We start from the raw sequence: 16,861 nt of genomic DNA, 5'->3' as shown, positions 1-16,861 counted from the left end.
CTTTGTTCCCCTCCCACAGGACACCACCACAAAGGAGGCTTTCTAAGCACTTTCATCGGGGTGGGGGCGGGGGGGGGGGATCCATGGAGAAAAAGCCTGCAAGAGGGTAAGAATTCCCCCTTTATCTGTGGCCTTCACACTCTAGCATCCTGCACTTGGTCTTGACCAATTCATTAACTATTGCAGCTGATTTCTTACCAGTGCCTGGCTGCATCTGCTCCAAGTAAGCAAATGCTTGTGTCTTGTCACCGCCTGCAGGCACTTGTCTCTCCTTAGATTTCAGTTAGTTGTTGCTCTGACAGGTTCAAGAAAAGTCATGAACTTGGTTTGTTTGGTTCCTCCTGTTGTTGTAAGAGTAGAAACAATGCTCTTTCCATCTCTTTCTATCCCAGAGGTTAACTTATCGTTGATTACAACAGTCTTCCTTTTTTCACTATGGCGACCACCAGGAATAGACTTCTAATATTCCAATTTATCTAATCCAATGAAAAGAGCACATTTTTTGGTCTCAGTGTCTGAATATCAATCCAGGGAAGGAATCTGAGTGACTTTGTTGGCGCCACACTCTATCTTCACTAAAGATGTAAGATTACTGTTTTTTGCTCAATTTTGGCTCAAGAGGTGAAGGGATGTGGAAGAGATGGAGGAGAATGGCACTGTCATTAACAGTCCTACAGAAGCACACAACATAATGGGAGCTTTTATTTCTTGAGCATTATTTTAAGTATCTCATACGTCTGGGAGGACAAAAATCAATAAATGTCCCCTACAGAAGATATTGCCTCCTCTTGGTAAACAAGGACAGACATTAATGATAACAGTTTAAAGCTTATTTGAAGAAAGAACATGATTCTGAATATTAAACAATTCTGTTTAGCTTTCATTTTCTCAAACAAAAATCTGTTTTGTTTAACAAAACAATAAGCTGTAGGAACTAGAACTCTTTACTACGAAAAAGGTAAAATTTCAAACATTCGTAACTCTGAAATTGTACGAGAAGATAATTTCTGCTTTAAATATTTCTTTGGTTGAGCTTCATGTGGCTCAATTTTAAAGTGTTTCTCATGTACTCAAACTGTCTTAATTTCACAAATTCTGTCCAAACATTAAAAAAATCATCTACTTCATTTGAAAACTTCTTCAGAAATTAAAAGTGAAAAGTGCATATGTTCATTGAGAAACAAATTCACAGGCTACGCACTTAAATAACTAGAATATATGCTTCTATTTCACCCCTTATATTGCAGAGAGACTTCTTCATATATCTTTTTCTCCACTAGACTGAATTCCTTGAAAATAGAGACTATTTTTAATTCATCTCTACATTTCCAAAACCCATTCCAATGTCAAGTTACATCGGAGGCAATTCATGTTGGATAGTTGAGCATGCACGAAAGTGAAAAATACCAGAGCATCAATACAAATACTTCCCGGACAGGGTGAGCTTTGGACTGGGTACTGAACAAAATATTTAAATGAGCCAAAAATGATGGCAAGGGCAGTTCCAGAAATGAGGTAAACAAGGGAACTTTAAAATGCCTCCATCCAAAAAGCTAATAGAAATATTTTAAAAGCATTTTGTTCACAAATCAACTAAAAAATCCAATATTTATAGTTACTTTAAATGTAAACTACTTCTTTGAAACCATAGCAAAACCCAGTGGAGTATTGTACTAGGGTACAATCAGCAAATAAGTATTGGTGCAAAAAATACATTCTCTACCTTTGAGTACACAGTCCTATAACAGCATATAAAGCAAAACATGTTTTAGTCTCTTCCAACATCAATAATAACAATTTCTCCCTGAATCTTGTTTTCCCATTAAATTACCATCTTTTCCTTTAAGATTTCTGGCAGAGATATAGGTTTTGGTCAGTGCCAAACTTCTTAAATTAATCACCTATATTTATTTGCACCATTTTTTCACTCACTTTCCTCCACCCAAACCACTGCAATTTGATGTCCACCCTCCAACATTCTACAGCAGAGGTTCTAGAAAGGGTCTTGAAAAACTGGTCAAAGCCCATGACTTAGTTTCAACTGTAATCAATCTTCAGCACTTAGGCCTTCTCCTCCACCCTCTAGAAGCCACTGACACCCCTCCCATTGCTTGAAACTTTCCTTTAAAGCTCTTCTGCCTGTCTTATTTTCTAACTGGAGTTACTCTTGCTAAAATCCTTTCAAGTATTTTCCCGGCTCCAAAAAGATGTTAAATGTAGATACTTCCCAGGGTTCTACCCTCAGGCATCTTCTCTTCCTACTCTATCAATGCTCCCTAATCTCTGATTCCCATGGCTTCATCTCTCACAAATGTGCTGCAGTTTGTCACATCCTTTTTAAATCAAATCTATATCGGTATTCTCTACGTTTATTTAGACCAAATTCGTACTAGACATTTCTGATTAGATATTACATGGACATCTCAAATAAATATTATTGCATGGGTACCACAAATTAATATATCAAACTGATCTCTTCCCTTCCCCACCATCAAAAATAAAACCCAAAGTCTCTTTCATGTGACTTTCACAGTTTGACAAATGCAACATCATCCATACAACATTTATAACATGGTGGAAGAGTTGAAGGAAAAACGGATAATGTAACAGCTGATGTGGATGAGAATACTATATGGCATGTGTATTGCAACAGGTTACACACAAAACAAGCTTGTAACTCTTGACTCAACAGCACCTGTACATAAGTATCATTAACACTGTAGTAAATACCACTTGTGGTTACTGCCTATTATGGATGCACTCAATTCATTTTCAGCCTTCATATTCATATATAATTGGCTATTCAGTGTTGGCATTGGCCTTGACCTTTCAAATGCCAAATCATCAAATACTGGCTTCAAGATCAGTTCTCACATCCCTGAACTTATATATGACCAATAATATTTTTAAAATCTACTCAGTGTCATTCTGCCTTCTAAGTATCTGAATATTCCCTTTCAAATAAGGACAAGCCTTGTAAATGTGGCTCCAAAAATGACTTGAAGTGAAAATCTCTAGAATTGCCCTAAATATAGAAATTTTATTAATTCAACTATATATACGTTTCTCATTATGAAAAAAAAGTTGCAAGAATTGATGTAGTGTGAAAGCCGTTTAAGTATAAAAATGCTAATAAAGAACTTTTAAATAGTTAAGTAAACAAACAGTAAAATAGATTGACAGCTAAAATACAAATATTAAGAGAGTATGTGCCATCAGAAAACTTTAGAAAGAATACGTTATCCTTTTTCATCCAACAAATATTTACAGAAACTTAAATAGCAAGACAAAATAGTAGAGATTCGATCATATTAAAATAACTTTGGGAGAATTATTTGGAATACTAACTAGAGTGAGTAAAAGTAAATATAACGCCTGGGTTGTCTCAGGACTGTGTGGGAAAACAATGCTGGAGTCTGTCTTCCCACAGAACTATTTCCTTAGAAACTATGGAGGTAAGATAAATGTGGAATGTGTGTCTGCCTGGCTTGCTATGAAACCCCTGATCTTTGGCACTCCACTGGGGAGCTGCATGTTAGCATGCAAGCCCTGGACCTATGTGACTAAAATGTAACAGAAGACTGGTTGGAAACTAAGGCTATGACTTCTCAGTGCTAAGATGACCCTCATACTCCAAGCTCTTGTCAATAGCAGCCATACATGGTCCAAAAGCAAAAGAAGTCATGTGTATAGGTGGCCTGTCAGGCTTCTCCATAAGATAAAGATGCTGAGCACTTTGTATTTCTCATCCTGTATCCTTGCCTAAAGTCTCTAAGGCTATATCTATTCTATGTAATTCTTTTCCCTTCATCAGATATTTGATCCAAGCTGTGCTAAATCAGATTCTCTCAGAAGCTGAATGATACTGAGATGAGAAGTCGAGGAAGCCTCATTATGTTAATAACAGGGCTTTAAAGACAAGCCTCTTGAACTTCTATTGATAGTTTCCAAAGTAAACGCTTTCCTGGATTCTGTGAAATAATTTTTTATTCTTTTAATGACCTTTTAATTCTTTTAACCTTTTTTGCTTAAGTATTATTGTAAAATTATACACACAGAGATACAAACATATATATATAATTCTATACGTTATTGGTGGTGGTATTGAAAAATGATTACTTCAGGTCAGCTAAAAAGCATGGAGGGAAATGATTAGAGTATAATCATATACGTTATGAAGCTACGGGACATGTAGGACTTTACAGTCTTTCACAGACTATCTGACTTAATGCTTTGTATGAAAAAGGGAAAAGGAACTGGAAAGTGTCTTCAGCTAGCATAGATAAAGAGAAGCTAAGATCTTATTTGTTCCAGAGAACATTTATACTTATTTATACATTATATAAATGATCATATATTTATATGCTTAAGCTTTTTTTTACAAAGATGTGAGAATGAACATTAAAATTGATAGTGTTTCCTCTCTTCTTTTATTATTAATTATATTGTCTATTATGCAATTTTATAAATGTTGGCTAAAATAGCAAAACATACAAAACTATACAGCTAAATGAGACATAATCTAACTTTATAACCTTATGTAACGGTTCATAATTTGGAGTGCATAGCTTAGCACTACATCTATGCATGAGAGGCAGCTAGCACATGGCGCAGAGGCCATATCTTTACTCAGACACCCTGAATTCAAATTCTAGTTCTGCCCCTTACTGCCTTTATGATCTGGAGTAAGTAACTTAACTCTGCATCCAGTTTCCTCATTTATTGAGAGAGAAATATAACAGCTCTTACCTCATAGAGTTTATGAAGATTAAATAAGTTTCTGAATTTAAAGCACTTAAAACACTTTTAGGCACACAGTAAGAGGTCAACAAATGTCAGCTTTTCTTAAAATTATTTGCTGTCAATAGAAGCTAGAATATACACTGTTCATGGCTAACATTTTTCTACGTCTCAATTATTTAAAAATCCATACTTCCCCCAATTTTTATAACATTCAATCATGAGTAAAATCATATGAAGTCTTAAATATTTATCTTTTATAAACTAATACACAAATGCAAATTATATATCTATATCTGGCATTTGTTAGGAAAATATTAAATTTAGTGACATATATTCAATTGTATAAATTACATTTAAAATAAATCACAGGAATAAAACAAATATATTGGATGAAATTGAATGTGTTTGATGTTATTTTACTAATTTTAACAAATGTATTAAAATAGAACTACTTGGTTCATTTAAAATTTGCCTAAGGTAAGACTGGAACCTAGTGCATTAAATAAAATTTTTAAATAAAAGCTTGTGAGGTCTGTAGTATTAAACAAAATTTAATGGTGTTTCTTTCAGGCTCAGAGGCAACATTTTTTCTAAAAGGTAGATCTTTTGTTAGGTTACCTGAGAACTGATCATGCGCTGAGATGAGCGAGCAATATTGGCAGGCAGACCAAAGAAACTAGGTTTGTCATCCTCTGGAAGTTTTTCAATGACAGCTCGATAGTCCTAAGTATAAAGAAGTAAAAAACAGCTCTTAAATAAGGATTGAACTTACAACCACTGAAATCGGAAAGAATGAATACAGTGAAATATTAAATTATGTTATTCATATATTATATTTTCTAGGTAAATCTTACTTTCAGTCTGTATATTAACTCAGTCAACTATGAGAAACAGTCTTTGTTATTACTACTTCTTCATACTTAAATTACTTGATACTATATTTTCTTATTTTAACTCCCCACATTCAAAGGGGTCCTGAATTGAATAAAACAAACATATTTGAGTGGCTATGCCCACTATGTGTAAGATATTATGTTAGATGTTTTCAGGAAAGCCCTGTAATTATTTTTCGTGTAACTTACCAAAAACTAATCTACAGAGCGGACTTCTGCTTATATCAAGATAAATATTCCAGCAATCTTTTTTAAAAACTTATAGGAACTTTAGAATCCTATACACACACACTCTGGTATGCAAGCACTGCTCTGTAAATCGCTTTATCTTAAAACAATTCCACAGTTTTTAGTTTGCTGGTGAGGTGTGATGAAATGTACTGATAATCCTATCATTTCATCCCAAGAATTACTCTAAGCATTGCAAAGGCTTGATATGTCAAGTATGCATCTGAACAATTATTCACTCAAGACTCTCGATGGGAAACTACATGTAGACCAAGAGGATTTATTCAGTTTGACCCAAAGATGAGAACTGTTTTGTTTGTTTTTATGAAAAGACAAGTTACTTTAAGGCAGGTATTGCGTATGCGTCTAAACTGTTCTTGCTGAAGTAGGAAACATGTTTCTTGGTAAAGAGACTCATCTTCTGCAACCCTCCCACCTCCTATCCTCCTTTCTCATCCTTGGCAGCTGCCCCTGAAGTATTTCCAAGGAAAGAGTTGGACTCCAGGAAGCCCAAGACCTATAAATATGTCAAATTTTGGAAAGACAGGCTGTTCTTTGAAATTTTTCCTCTCCTATAAATCAACTTTTGTAAACTTCCTCAAGGTGGTCAATCACCATGAGCACATGGATAAATATATATGTATGTCTACGTGACTGTAGGTGAGTGTATGCTTATATATATGCATGCATTTATCTGTGTGTATGTGTATGGGTGTATGTGTGTGTTTGTGTGTGTGTGTGTGTTCTCTCCTGGGAAACTTTTGCTTCCTCCTTCTATCTAACTCAATTAGATAGAAAGGTAAACATTAATTCTCATAAATCATCCTATAAATTTAAAACTACTACCCTCTTTGTATTTATACACTTCATTCATTTCAAAATGGCTGTGAAATTTTTTCATCTAGACTGGCTAAAGTCTTCTCTCTACCTAGGACTATACACACACTGACATATTTCCTAAATAGTAGATAGCTACACATCCAGACTGATTTATCCTCTCTTTGACACAAAAGAATATACACCAAATGATACCATTTACATTAAGCACCCAAAACAGGCAAAACTAATCTAGACTGTTAGAAGTCAGGATAATGTATCCTTCGTGGGTGAGGAAGTAACTAGAAGGGAACATGAGGAGGACTTCTGGGGAGCACATAATGTTCTGTTTCTTGATCCCACTGCTATTAAACACATGTATTTAACATGTAAAAATTCACTATATTGTACATTTATGATGAACACTTTTCCGTATGAATTCTATTTTTCAATTTAAACCTCAAACTGTCGAGACAGAAGACTTGTCAAGGTACACTATCTGAAACAAGTATATAACAAATAACTATGTGATACATCTGTTTGCTCACTCACTCTAAGGTTCTCCCACTAGAAAGTAAACTCCAGAGATGCACCATGGGATCCTCAAGGTCTAGAACAGAGCTATCATTGAGCAGATTTCAGTGCATGTTATTGAATGAGTAAGTGAATGAAAAACACTAAAAAACAAAATAGATGGGATATTTAAAAACATAATAGATGCAATATTCAATAAGAGTAACATATTTAATTTTTTTGTGTGTGAGGAAGATTGTCCCTGAGCTAATATCTGTGCCAATGTTCCTCTATTTTGTATGGGGGATACTGCCACTGTATGGCTTGATGAGTAGTGTATAGGTCCATGCCCAGGATCTGATACTGCAAACCCTGGGCTGCCAAAGTGGAGCACGCGAACTTAACCACTACACCAGGCCAGGCCCTAACAGTGGTTTTTAAGCTTTCGTTTTTTTGACAAGTATGTTGCTGAAACAAAGGAATTTTCTTGAAAAATATATGGATTAGAGAAAAAGGCACAATCCTGAGAGAACTATATAATTACCTTGGTAATTCATGAAGAAATGTATAATTATAATACCCTATGGAATAAAAACATTATTTGGGCATTTATACAAATTTAGGTTTGTGGCAAAATAAGCTAGAATTGAGGTGGGCTATATTTAGTACTGTTTTCAGGAAAAGATGACAGCATTCTAGGAGGCTTTCATATGGTGACTCGAAGCAAAAAGCTACAGCTGGCTAAAATAAATGCACATAAACAAGAATGTTGGCATGAAGGCCAGATAAAGTGAATCCCTCTTATATATTTAGAACTGCTTTAGATTTATAAAGCAATTTTATAGAAAGTGAAGATGCATATGTGTTAAATAATATTTGCTTTCTCTCATATTCTTTAATCCGTCAGAGCACTCACGCCTACTAGGTGGAAAGTAGCGTATTCTCCCACTCCGGATCTTCACAGCAGTCCTGTTATCCTTGGTTACTCCCATCAAGATGAACCTACAAACCTCATCCTATTATCACCAATCAAACCTCAGTAAGTATCCAAAGGTGTACAGGACAGCTAACTAGAGTTTAGAGAATCAGGACGCATATTGCCATAACAAATAATAATCCATATTTGTGAATGATAATTAATTACTTGTGCATCTGAAAAGTAAAGACATATATTTAATAATATAAGAAATGATTAGAGTGTCTATCTAGCACTAGATTGAAAACGATTAATTTTACCTACCAAAATGCTGCAGGATTTTGGTAGAGATAGGGAATATGGAAAAACACTCTTCTTGTTCCTTTGGTTTAAAGCATCAATTATTGAAGAATTAAAAAACTGTTTCAGGTATGATTGAAGAACTCTAAGGTCAAAATAGTTATCTATACGTCCTCCATAAATAGCATTTTCAAGTAAACCATGTACAAATTCCCACTGTACATCTTTGGTACCTATAATTAAAAAAAAAATACTTTTACTAGTTTCATTCTTAAGATATTAGAAATAAGCTAAAAAGTACTCTAAAATATTAAGTAAAGTCCTGTCTCAAGCTATATTTATAGAATATAACATCATATATTTAATTCTGTTAAATCATTCCTTAAAATGATCATTAACATTAACATGATACTCTTTAATAAAAATAATTAATATTAATATAATCACACAATGGCTAACATTTATTGAGAGATTATTTAGTCAAGTAGAATTTCCCAAATTTATATATATAAACTCACTCAAGCCTCCTAACAAACATCGAAGTACTAATATTATCCAATAATACAGATGGAGAAATGGAGGCCTAGGGACGTTGAGTCACCAAAATCAGAAAGTCCCACAGTCCCACAGATCTGAACTGGAATGAGGTACTATTGAAACCAGAGCCATACTCTTATCTGCCACACAACAGTGTTTCCTTAAATTGGAAATACCTTAGAGGAACGTATCCAAAACCTAATTTTATGCAATGAAAAACAGTTCATAAAATAATCTGATTAACGGAGAAACACTACAGAACACCTTCACACATTAGTCTTCTAAATACTAGGATTTTTATAGTCAATTGTCCATTTTCTATTCTAATAAAAGAGAAATGCAGTACAAAAAAACCATAATGGGACTTTTCTATGAGATATTATTTCATTTGCAACAGAGACATTGTCTTAATCACAATTCAGTGGTAATATTAAAATGTAAGAATTAAATTTCAGATCTGCAGTAAATATAGCAAACACAATTATATTTAAACTAACTACTTAACATGACTGCCAGCATTACTAGTTTAGTTCTGTTTTGTTACTATAAAATTCAGAGATAATCACAAAGATTGATGGCAGTGGTATTCTGTGCCTCGGGACATAGGTGACTTAGGCTGCTTCCTGCAGACCAAGGGCACCTGTAGGGTGGAGGACTAATTAAAGTGGTTTCCTGCTTATATCTTACTATCAACAGTGGCTAAGTAGCTATAACAAGGGATAACACCAGCACTCAGTTTTCTAGTTCTGCCTTGATGTTCACTAAATACATTAGTAATGCATATGTCATTCATTCATAAGCAGGTCACCAGGGCATACAGAAATATTAATGTACCTTCCAACTTATAAAATACAAATAGCCATTATATGAAATATTTTACAGAATTTTTATGAGAAATTCTTACTTTTCTCATTAACTCATTGTTCTCAAGACAAGTTCTATTTTAAGATTAAAAAAAGAACAACAAATTATAAAACAACAATAACAGTAAACAATTATTGCCAGCTTACTTAATATATTAAATGTACTAAATGTTAAATGCTTCATGTGGTGTTTCTCATTTAAACTATTCAAAAAATTGAACTAAGGCAGTGGCTACTATTATTCCTATTTTACAGATCAGAAAACTCAGGCTTAAAGGTTGCTCCAGGTATCACATAACACAGTTACATAATTTCTATACCAACTGCCCCCTGATTAAAGTGCTGGTTACATGAATGAGTTCCATCTTGAAATGACATTGAATGATAATCTTACAATATATGTACTTTTTGTACATACATTATATTTCATTAAAAAAATTTTTTTTTTTTGGCTGGGGGAGATTGAACCCTGAGTTAACATCTGTGCCAATCTTCCTGTTTTGTATGTGGGTTGCTGGCATAGCATGGCCACCTACAAGTAGTGTAGGTCTGTGTCTGGGAATCGAACTTGAGTCCCCAAAGTGGAGTGTGCTGAACTTAACAACTAGGCCATGGAGCCAACCCCCTAAAAGTTTTACTCTCATAAACATATAAATTAAAATGGGACTTGGCCACATCCCAGATGTCTATCCTTATTCTTTTGCCAAAGACAAGTTACAGAATAATTTCTCATGTCATTAATTTAAAAAACAATAACTGAGTGCCTAAGATGGATGAGGCCCTGTTTAATTTTTTTATTTTTTGAGGAAGATTAGCCCTTAGCTAACTGCTGCCAATCCTCCTCTTTTTGCTGAGGAAGACTGGCCCTGAGCTAACATCCGTGCCCATTTTCCCCTACTTTATATGTGGGATGCCTGCCAAGGCATGACTTGCCCAGTGGTGCCATGCCTACACCCGGGATCCGAACCAGCAAACCCCGGGCCGCCAAAGCAGAATGTGTGAACTTAACCTCTGCACCACTGGGCTGGCCCTGAGGCTCTGTTTTAGGTGCTAAGGACATACAAAGTAACCAAAACAGTCAAAGACCTTGCTTTAATGTAGATTAGACTCTAATGGGAAGAAATAAACAAAATAATAAATGAGTAAATAAACAAGAAAATATCAGGTAGCACTAATGTACTAAAACAATAGAATAAGAGGATAGAGAATAAGTAGAAGATTATTTTAGAGTTGGTCGTAATAAAAAGCTTTTCTGAAGAAGACACCTCTAAGCTGAGATGTGTATGATAAGAAGAAAGTTACTTAAAAGTTTGGGAGAAAAGCATTTCAGACAGAAGGAAGAGTCCTACCAAAACCTTCCAGTATGAACAAGCCTGGCTTGTTCAGGAAACAGAAATAAGACAAATACGGCTGTAGGTTTTAAATGGGAATTATATACTTTATTTTACTTTTCTAAAAAAAAAGTTTGTTTACTTTGTGGAACATTTTTGAAAAGGTGCTAAAATAGAAATTAGACTAGGCAAGAAGACACTGTTTTGATTACCAAGGGACTGATAAAGTTGAAAGAAGTAAACAAAATCATGATGTGATTTAGACATGGAAGGAAGAGAAATTGCCAAAGCACTGGATATTTGAGGATGAGAAAACAAAAAGAACCCAGGGTGATTCACAAGCTTTGAACTTGAACAACCACATGAATGGTGATGCCATTTACTGAAATGGGGCAGACTCAGGGCAGAGTGGTTTGGCAGGGTTGCAAGGTGGGAGAGGGAAATAAAAATCAAGAGTTCTGTTTGGGACATTTTAAACTTGCGATTCCTAGCAACGTCTTCTCTTCACTAATCCACCATTGTTCTAAACTCCAGTGTCCTCTTGCCTTGGCCCTGCACAATAAACTTCAGGGATTGGACTGTCCCTGTCTTCAGGAAGCTAAGAGCTGGATGGTTTCAGGGGATCAGATTATATGGTCTTGTTTGCCACCCTATTTCAATCTATTATTTATACCTTGGTTCCTGATTCCTACCTAATCATACAATTAAGATTGTACAGATCCTTGGTATTGACCTTAATGCACCACAATCCTGAATTTTAACAGTTTCCTTGAAAGAGATCTGAACAATTCAGTTGAAGCTGGAAACTTCTGAAGCCCACAAAGTAAAGACAAGGTACTTCCAGCTTTCGACCTCCTGAGAGATAGAGATCAATCAGAAATCTCTGTGTTATATCAAAACCAATGGCCACAATTGATAATTTAATGTAAGAACTCTCAGAAAATACAAGCATGGCAGTCAGGACAGAAAACACAGAATAAAAAGCAAAAAGTACATTTTATGATAGGAAGTTAAGTCACTCTTGAAGAAATCATATTGTTAATAAGACCTCAAAAAAAATCTTCATTAACACTAGAGATAAAAATTTTCATCATTAGAACTTACCGTCAAAGAGTCTGTCAATAATGTTGTACCCAGCCCGAAGATCTGATAAAGAAAACTCATAAAACTTGGTCCAGCCCTATGAAAACAAATTTTAAAAATATTAAAGAACTATAAGCAGTGTTCAAAGCTATATATGTATGTATCACTGCCCTTACAATCTTAAAAAGAATGTTCAACATATGCTAAAAAGAAGATAACTCCTGAGAATTTTTAATAAAAACAATAAACAATAAAGTAATAATAAATCTTTTTAAAAAGAAATATTTTGACCTCCACAGCATGCAAAGGACCTTATAACACCATAACAGTTTTTAACATTTAAGTATGTGGCAATACAGTCACATGCAGAGAGAACAAATTAGCATAGTAAATTTTTGAGTGTACTTACTATGTACACATTTTGTCCTTCAGATTTGTGGATTTTCTCCACAAACATGAAAACAGAAATATTACAAAAATTTGTAAAGGCCCAAAGGCATATAGTATTATTTTACATACATTTAATCTACAAAGCATTCATGTTAGAACTAAATAAAATTACAAAGTTACAGCTAATAACTAAAATACTTGTGTAAAAAGAATATTCACAGAGATCTATATTTTGTAGAGAATAATATGAAATAATTAAAAATAATTTCTATGGGGCTTCCATGAACTGTAACTAATTAGTTTTATCCAATAAAATAAGTTCAAACTAAAATCTATTTAGACTTGAATAGTATTTAAGAATATTGATACAAATTTCAGTCATTCACTCATCATTCCAAAAATATTTATTAAATGTGTGTTATATATCAGGCTCTGGGAATAAAAGAATGAGTGAATCAAAACATAAACAATCCTTGCTCTCTTATAGCTTTCAGTCAAATGTGAGAGGGGGGAGGAGGATGGACACATTCACTCACTCAAATACATGGACAACTACAAACTGTAATAGGTTTGATGGAAAGACACACACTTGGTGTAAATAAGAAAGAGATCTGACCTAATCTAAGATGTAAGGGAAAATCACCCTGGTGGGGTGGGGTGGGGTATAAAACAGAAAGGCAAAAGTAGACAGACAGGACAAAAGAATTAAAGAATTTTTGTACTGTATTGTAACAGAAGGCGAAGATACCAAAAAAAGAGGTGTTAAGAATGATTTCTAAGCATATGGCTTACTCAAATTGATGGTGGTGCCATTCGTTGATAAGTGGAACACTGAAAGAATATGTGGTCTAGAAAGGGATATCATGAGATCATTGAATAAAAGTGTTCAACAGAAGCTTATTGAGTGTCTGCTATATACTAGACACTGTTTTGTTCAATGAGAATATTGCAAAGAAGAAAAAAGACAAAATCTATGCTCTCAAAAAGCTTATGTTCTACTACTTGGATCTAGAATATGTGGGTTTTCAGTCATTTTTGAGACATCCAACTGGATAGGTCAAATAAATAGTGGGATATATAAATCTAGAGCTTAGAGAATTCATCTGAGTTGGATATACAAATTTGGAGGTCACTAGCGTTTGGATAGTTATGAAAAAAATAGCATAGATGATGAGAAAACAAAAGAAATTTAAACTTCACTCACTAAGTTATTTTATACCCAAGAATTAAACATATATAAGGAGCATGTACCCATCAACAGTTAACAAAGTTCCTATAACATTTGAAATAATTTTTCTACCAACTCAAAACAGTCTTATTAATAACATTTATATCACTCTCATAGATCTTATTTGTGCAATGTTTAAAAGCTTTTTAAAGTACCTTAAAGATTACTCAATACTTCTAAAACTCTCAAATTAGAAGAATGTTGCTATCAATAATTGTTAATATAGCAATTTCCAAGTGAAATACTAATTCCAAAATAATAACTGGACTCTCTATATAACAGTTACTGATACACTGTTGGATGATTAATGATTTAAAAATATACGGTACAAAAAATTTGAAAGGTAATTTTTGTTATTCATGTCCTATTTTTTGATAGAAATAATGTTGTAAATTGTGGAGGGGGTGCTCTAGATAGCCAATCCAATCCTATTTAGCCCTCTTGGAATCTAGGCACTTTGTTAAGTGTTCTTATGAAGATGAATGAGATGAAGCCTGTTGTCAGGGTGCTCACAATCTAGCAAGAATAACAAGATATCAGAGAACAACAAATATAAAACAAAAGTTAACATCACATCTAGTACAGTATTAGAAGTACAACATATACGTGTAAAACAGACATTAATTCTGCAACCAAGTATAGCATTGCAATGAAAAATAGCAAAAAATAGTCTTTTACTAACATGAGGAATAAAAACTAAGTTGAATTAGTAGTGGATCTTTACTTCTGAGATTTGGTCCTTAAAAAAAAAAACCAAAACCAAATGAGGAAAAGAGGTAAAACAGAGTTTGTGGAGTACATATCCTTAAGACACCATCTCTAGCAATTTATGGTATTCTATATTTGTCTACTTTTACCTCCAATTTTATGATTTTCATGAGAGCAAACAGAGTGGTAAAAGAAAAGCAACATTTTCAAATATTTTTGTGTGTACAACTGAATTTCTGTATTCTCTATGGAGAACATTTTGGTACTATTTATGAATTTTTAAAAAATACACATATCTTTTGATCCAAACAGTCCACATTTAGGAATTGGCCATCATGAATAAGCCTTAAATGAGGCAAGTACAGGGATCTCCACTGCAATATTTTCTGTAAGAGCTAAGACTGAAAGAATATGTATGCCCATCCAACAACACAAAACTGTTTACAAATATGTACATCAATATAATAAATACAAATAATATTTTAAAATCTGGTATTAAATGGGTACTAATATTTAACAAACTCTACAATGTATTGGTTAATAAAGTAAGGTACAGAGCCATATTTGTAACGTGCTGCCATTTGAGTTAAAAAGAACATATGTGTGTTTATAACTACATAAAATGTTTGTATATTTCCATAATATCCCTGAAGGACATCCAAGAAATGGTGAACAGTGGATGCCCTGGGAAAAGACACTGGGTGGCAGAGGGATAAAGAGGGAGGAGACTAAATTTTAACTGCAAACCTTTTCATAGCTTTCTAATTTATACATGTGCATGTATTACTTAATAAAAAATAAAATATAATTTCATTTAAAAGTATAATTTTTCTTTTCTCAATAAAGCTGCATCACTATCACCATTCTACGTGTATCCATCAAGACTAATTGATCCTTTAGGCTAAGGACAGACATCAGAGAAATTAGGGGCAAAGGTTTTAGAGGACGATGGGTCTGGTCATTTCCAAGCTCTACAGCTTTTTAGACATGATTCCTTCAGCAAGTTAATCACCATTGAGATTCATTGTCCTCCTTTGTAAAATGAGAATAATAAGCATACCCTCCCCATGAATGTGTTATACAAATTATATGAAACAACACATTGCTATTATTATTTACTATTTCATCAGTTTGACAAATATTTATTGATAGATTATATGACAAGCACAGTTAAGTACTTCTAAACATACACTATTTCATTTAATCCTCACAACAAAGGTAAATGTGATCATTACTCCCATTCTACAGTTGAGGAAACTGTTGCTTATTGGGGTTAAAGAAATTTACTTGAGGTCACACAGCTAGGAAATTCTAGACTCAGGACTCCAAACCAAGTCTGTAACTCCAGAATCTAATGCTCTTATTTTGACATGTAACTGAAATAGAGAGGCTAAAAGAAACGCAAGTGGGGAGGGCAGTTTGAGGAGAGATTATCCCAACAGAAGTAGACAAGGTTGAAAAAAGAGCAAGGAAAAATTTAAAGATCGAAGAGTGATGTAATTTATGGGTAAGATAGGCATTTGGCAAAAAAGAATGAAGCACTGGTACCAGTTAGGACCGCCAAGATGATGGAAAAATGTGGCTATTGATTGTGATAACAATAACAACTAGGGCCTATGGTGAGACAGCACTTGACCAAAGATCATACAGAAGTCCAGTGTGACTGAGGTGTAGAGAACAAGCGGGAAGAGGGGGTCTGAGAGGAGGTTGAAGAGATAGGCAAATCTTTCCTTCTGAACCACAGTAAGAAGCAGCATATTTTTTCCCAAGTACAATAGGAAGATTTTAAGCAGAGTAGCAACATAACCAAACTTACATATTAGAAAAATAATTCTAGCTACTAAATGGAAAAAGCAAGAAGAGTTGGAAGGTTATCTCAAAGTAGTACAGGTTAGAGGTGATGAGGTTTGGAAAAAATGGTGAGGAGAAATGCAAAGATTTGAACTATATTTTGGAAGTAGAATCAACAAGACTTGATAACAAATCAGGTTGAGAGGCTAAGAAAGAGAAACATTTCAAGAACAACTCAGGTTTCTAGCTTGAGGAAGTAAACAGATGTCAATGCCTTTTACTGAGAGGAATACACTAAAGAAAAAGCAGACATGCACAATTCACTGTTTGAACTTTGAGATATAAACCATAAAAATGATACGTAACAATCATTGAGGGCTCATGACTGTTCATGCATCGTTCTAAACACTTTAACTCAAAGAGATGTGAAGTAGATAATTATCTACAGTCCAGAAGTTTAAGAGAAAAGATTGAAATAGAGATACAAATTTATGAATCATGAGCAAAACTATAAAGTAATT

At 34.1% G+C, this 16,861-nt stretch overlaps 1 protein-coding gene across 5 annotated transcripts in view; it reads right to left on the bottom strand.

Moving 5' to 3' along the window:
- Nucleotides 1–16,861, bottom strand: part of DYNC2H1 (dynein cytoplasmic 2 heavy chain 1) — a 292,362-nt gene that overhangs the window by 103,096 nt on the left and 172,405 nt on the right. For all 5 annotated transcript variants that reach the window (XM_023644714.2, XM_023644715.2, XM_023644716.2 and 2 more), the window contains 3 exons: nucleotides 12,245–12,320; nucleotides 8,434–8,642; nucleotides 5,362–5,466 (listed from right to left, as the gene is read on the bottom strand). In XM_023644714.2, coding sequence (XP_023500482.2) covers nucleotides 5,362–5,466; nucleotides 8,434–8,642; nucleotides 12,245–12,320 — 390 coding nt within the window. Of the gene's footprint in view, nucleotides 1–5,361; nucleotides 5,467–8,433; nucleotides 8,643–12,244; nucleotides 12,321–16,861 lie in introns of those variants that run through there.

Source organism: Equus caballus, chromosome 7, assembly GCF_041296265.1.
Source record: "Equus caballus isolate H_3958 breed thoroughbred chromosome 7, TB-T2T, whole genome shotgun sequence".
Taxonomy (NCBI): domain Eukaryota; kingdom Metazoa; phylum Chordata; class Mammalia; order Perissodactyla; family Equidae; genus Equus; species Equus caballus.
Note: the sequence above shows the minus strand (reverse complement) of the source record. Positions and strands in the feature narration are given on the sequence as shown.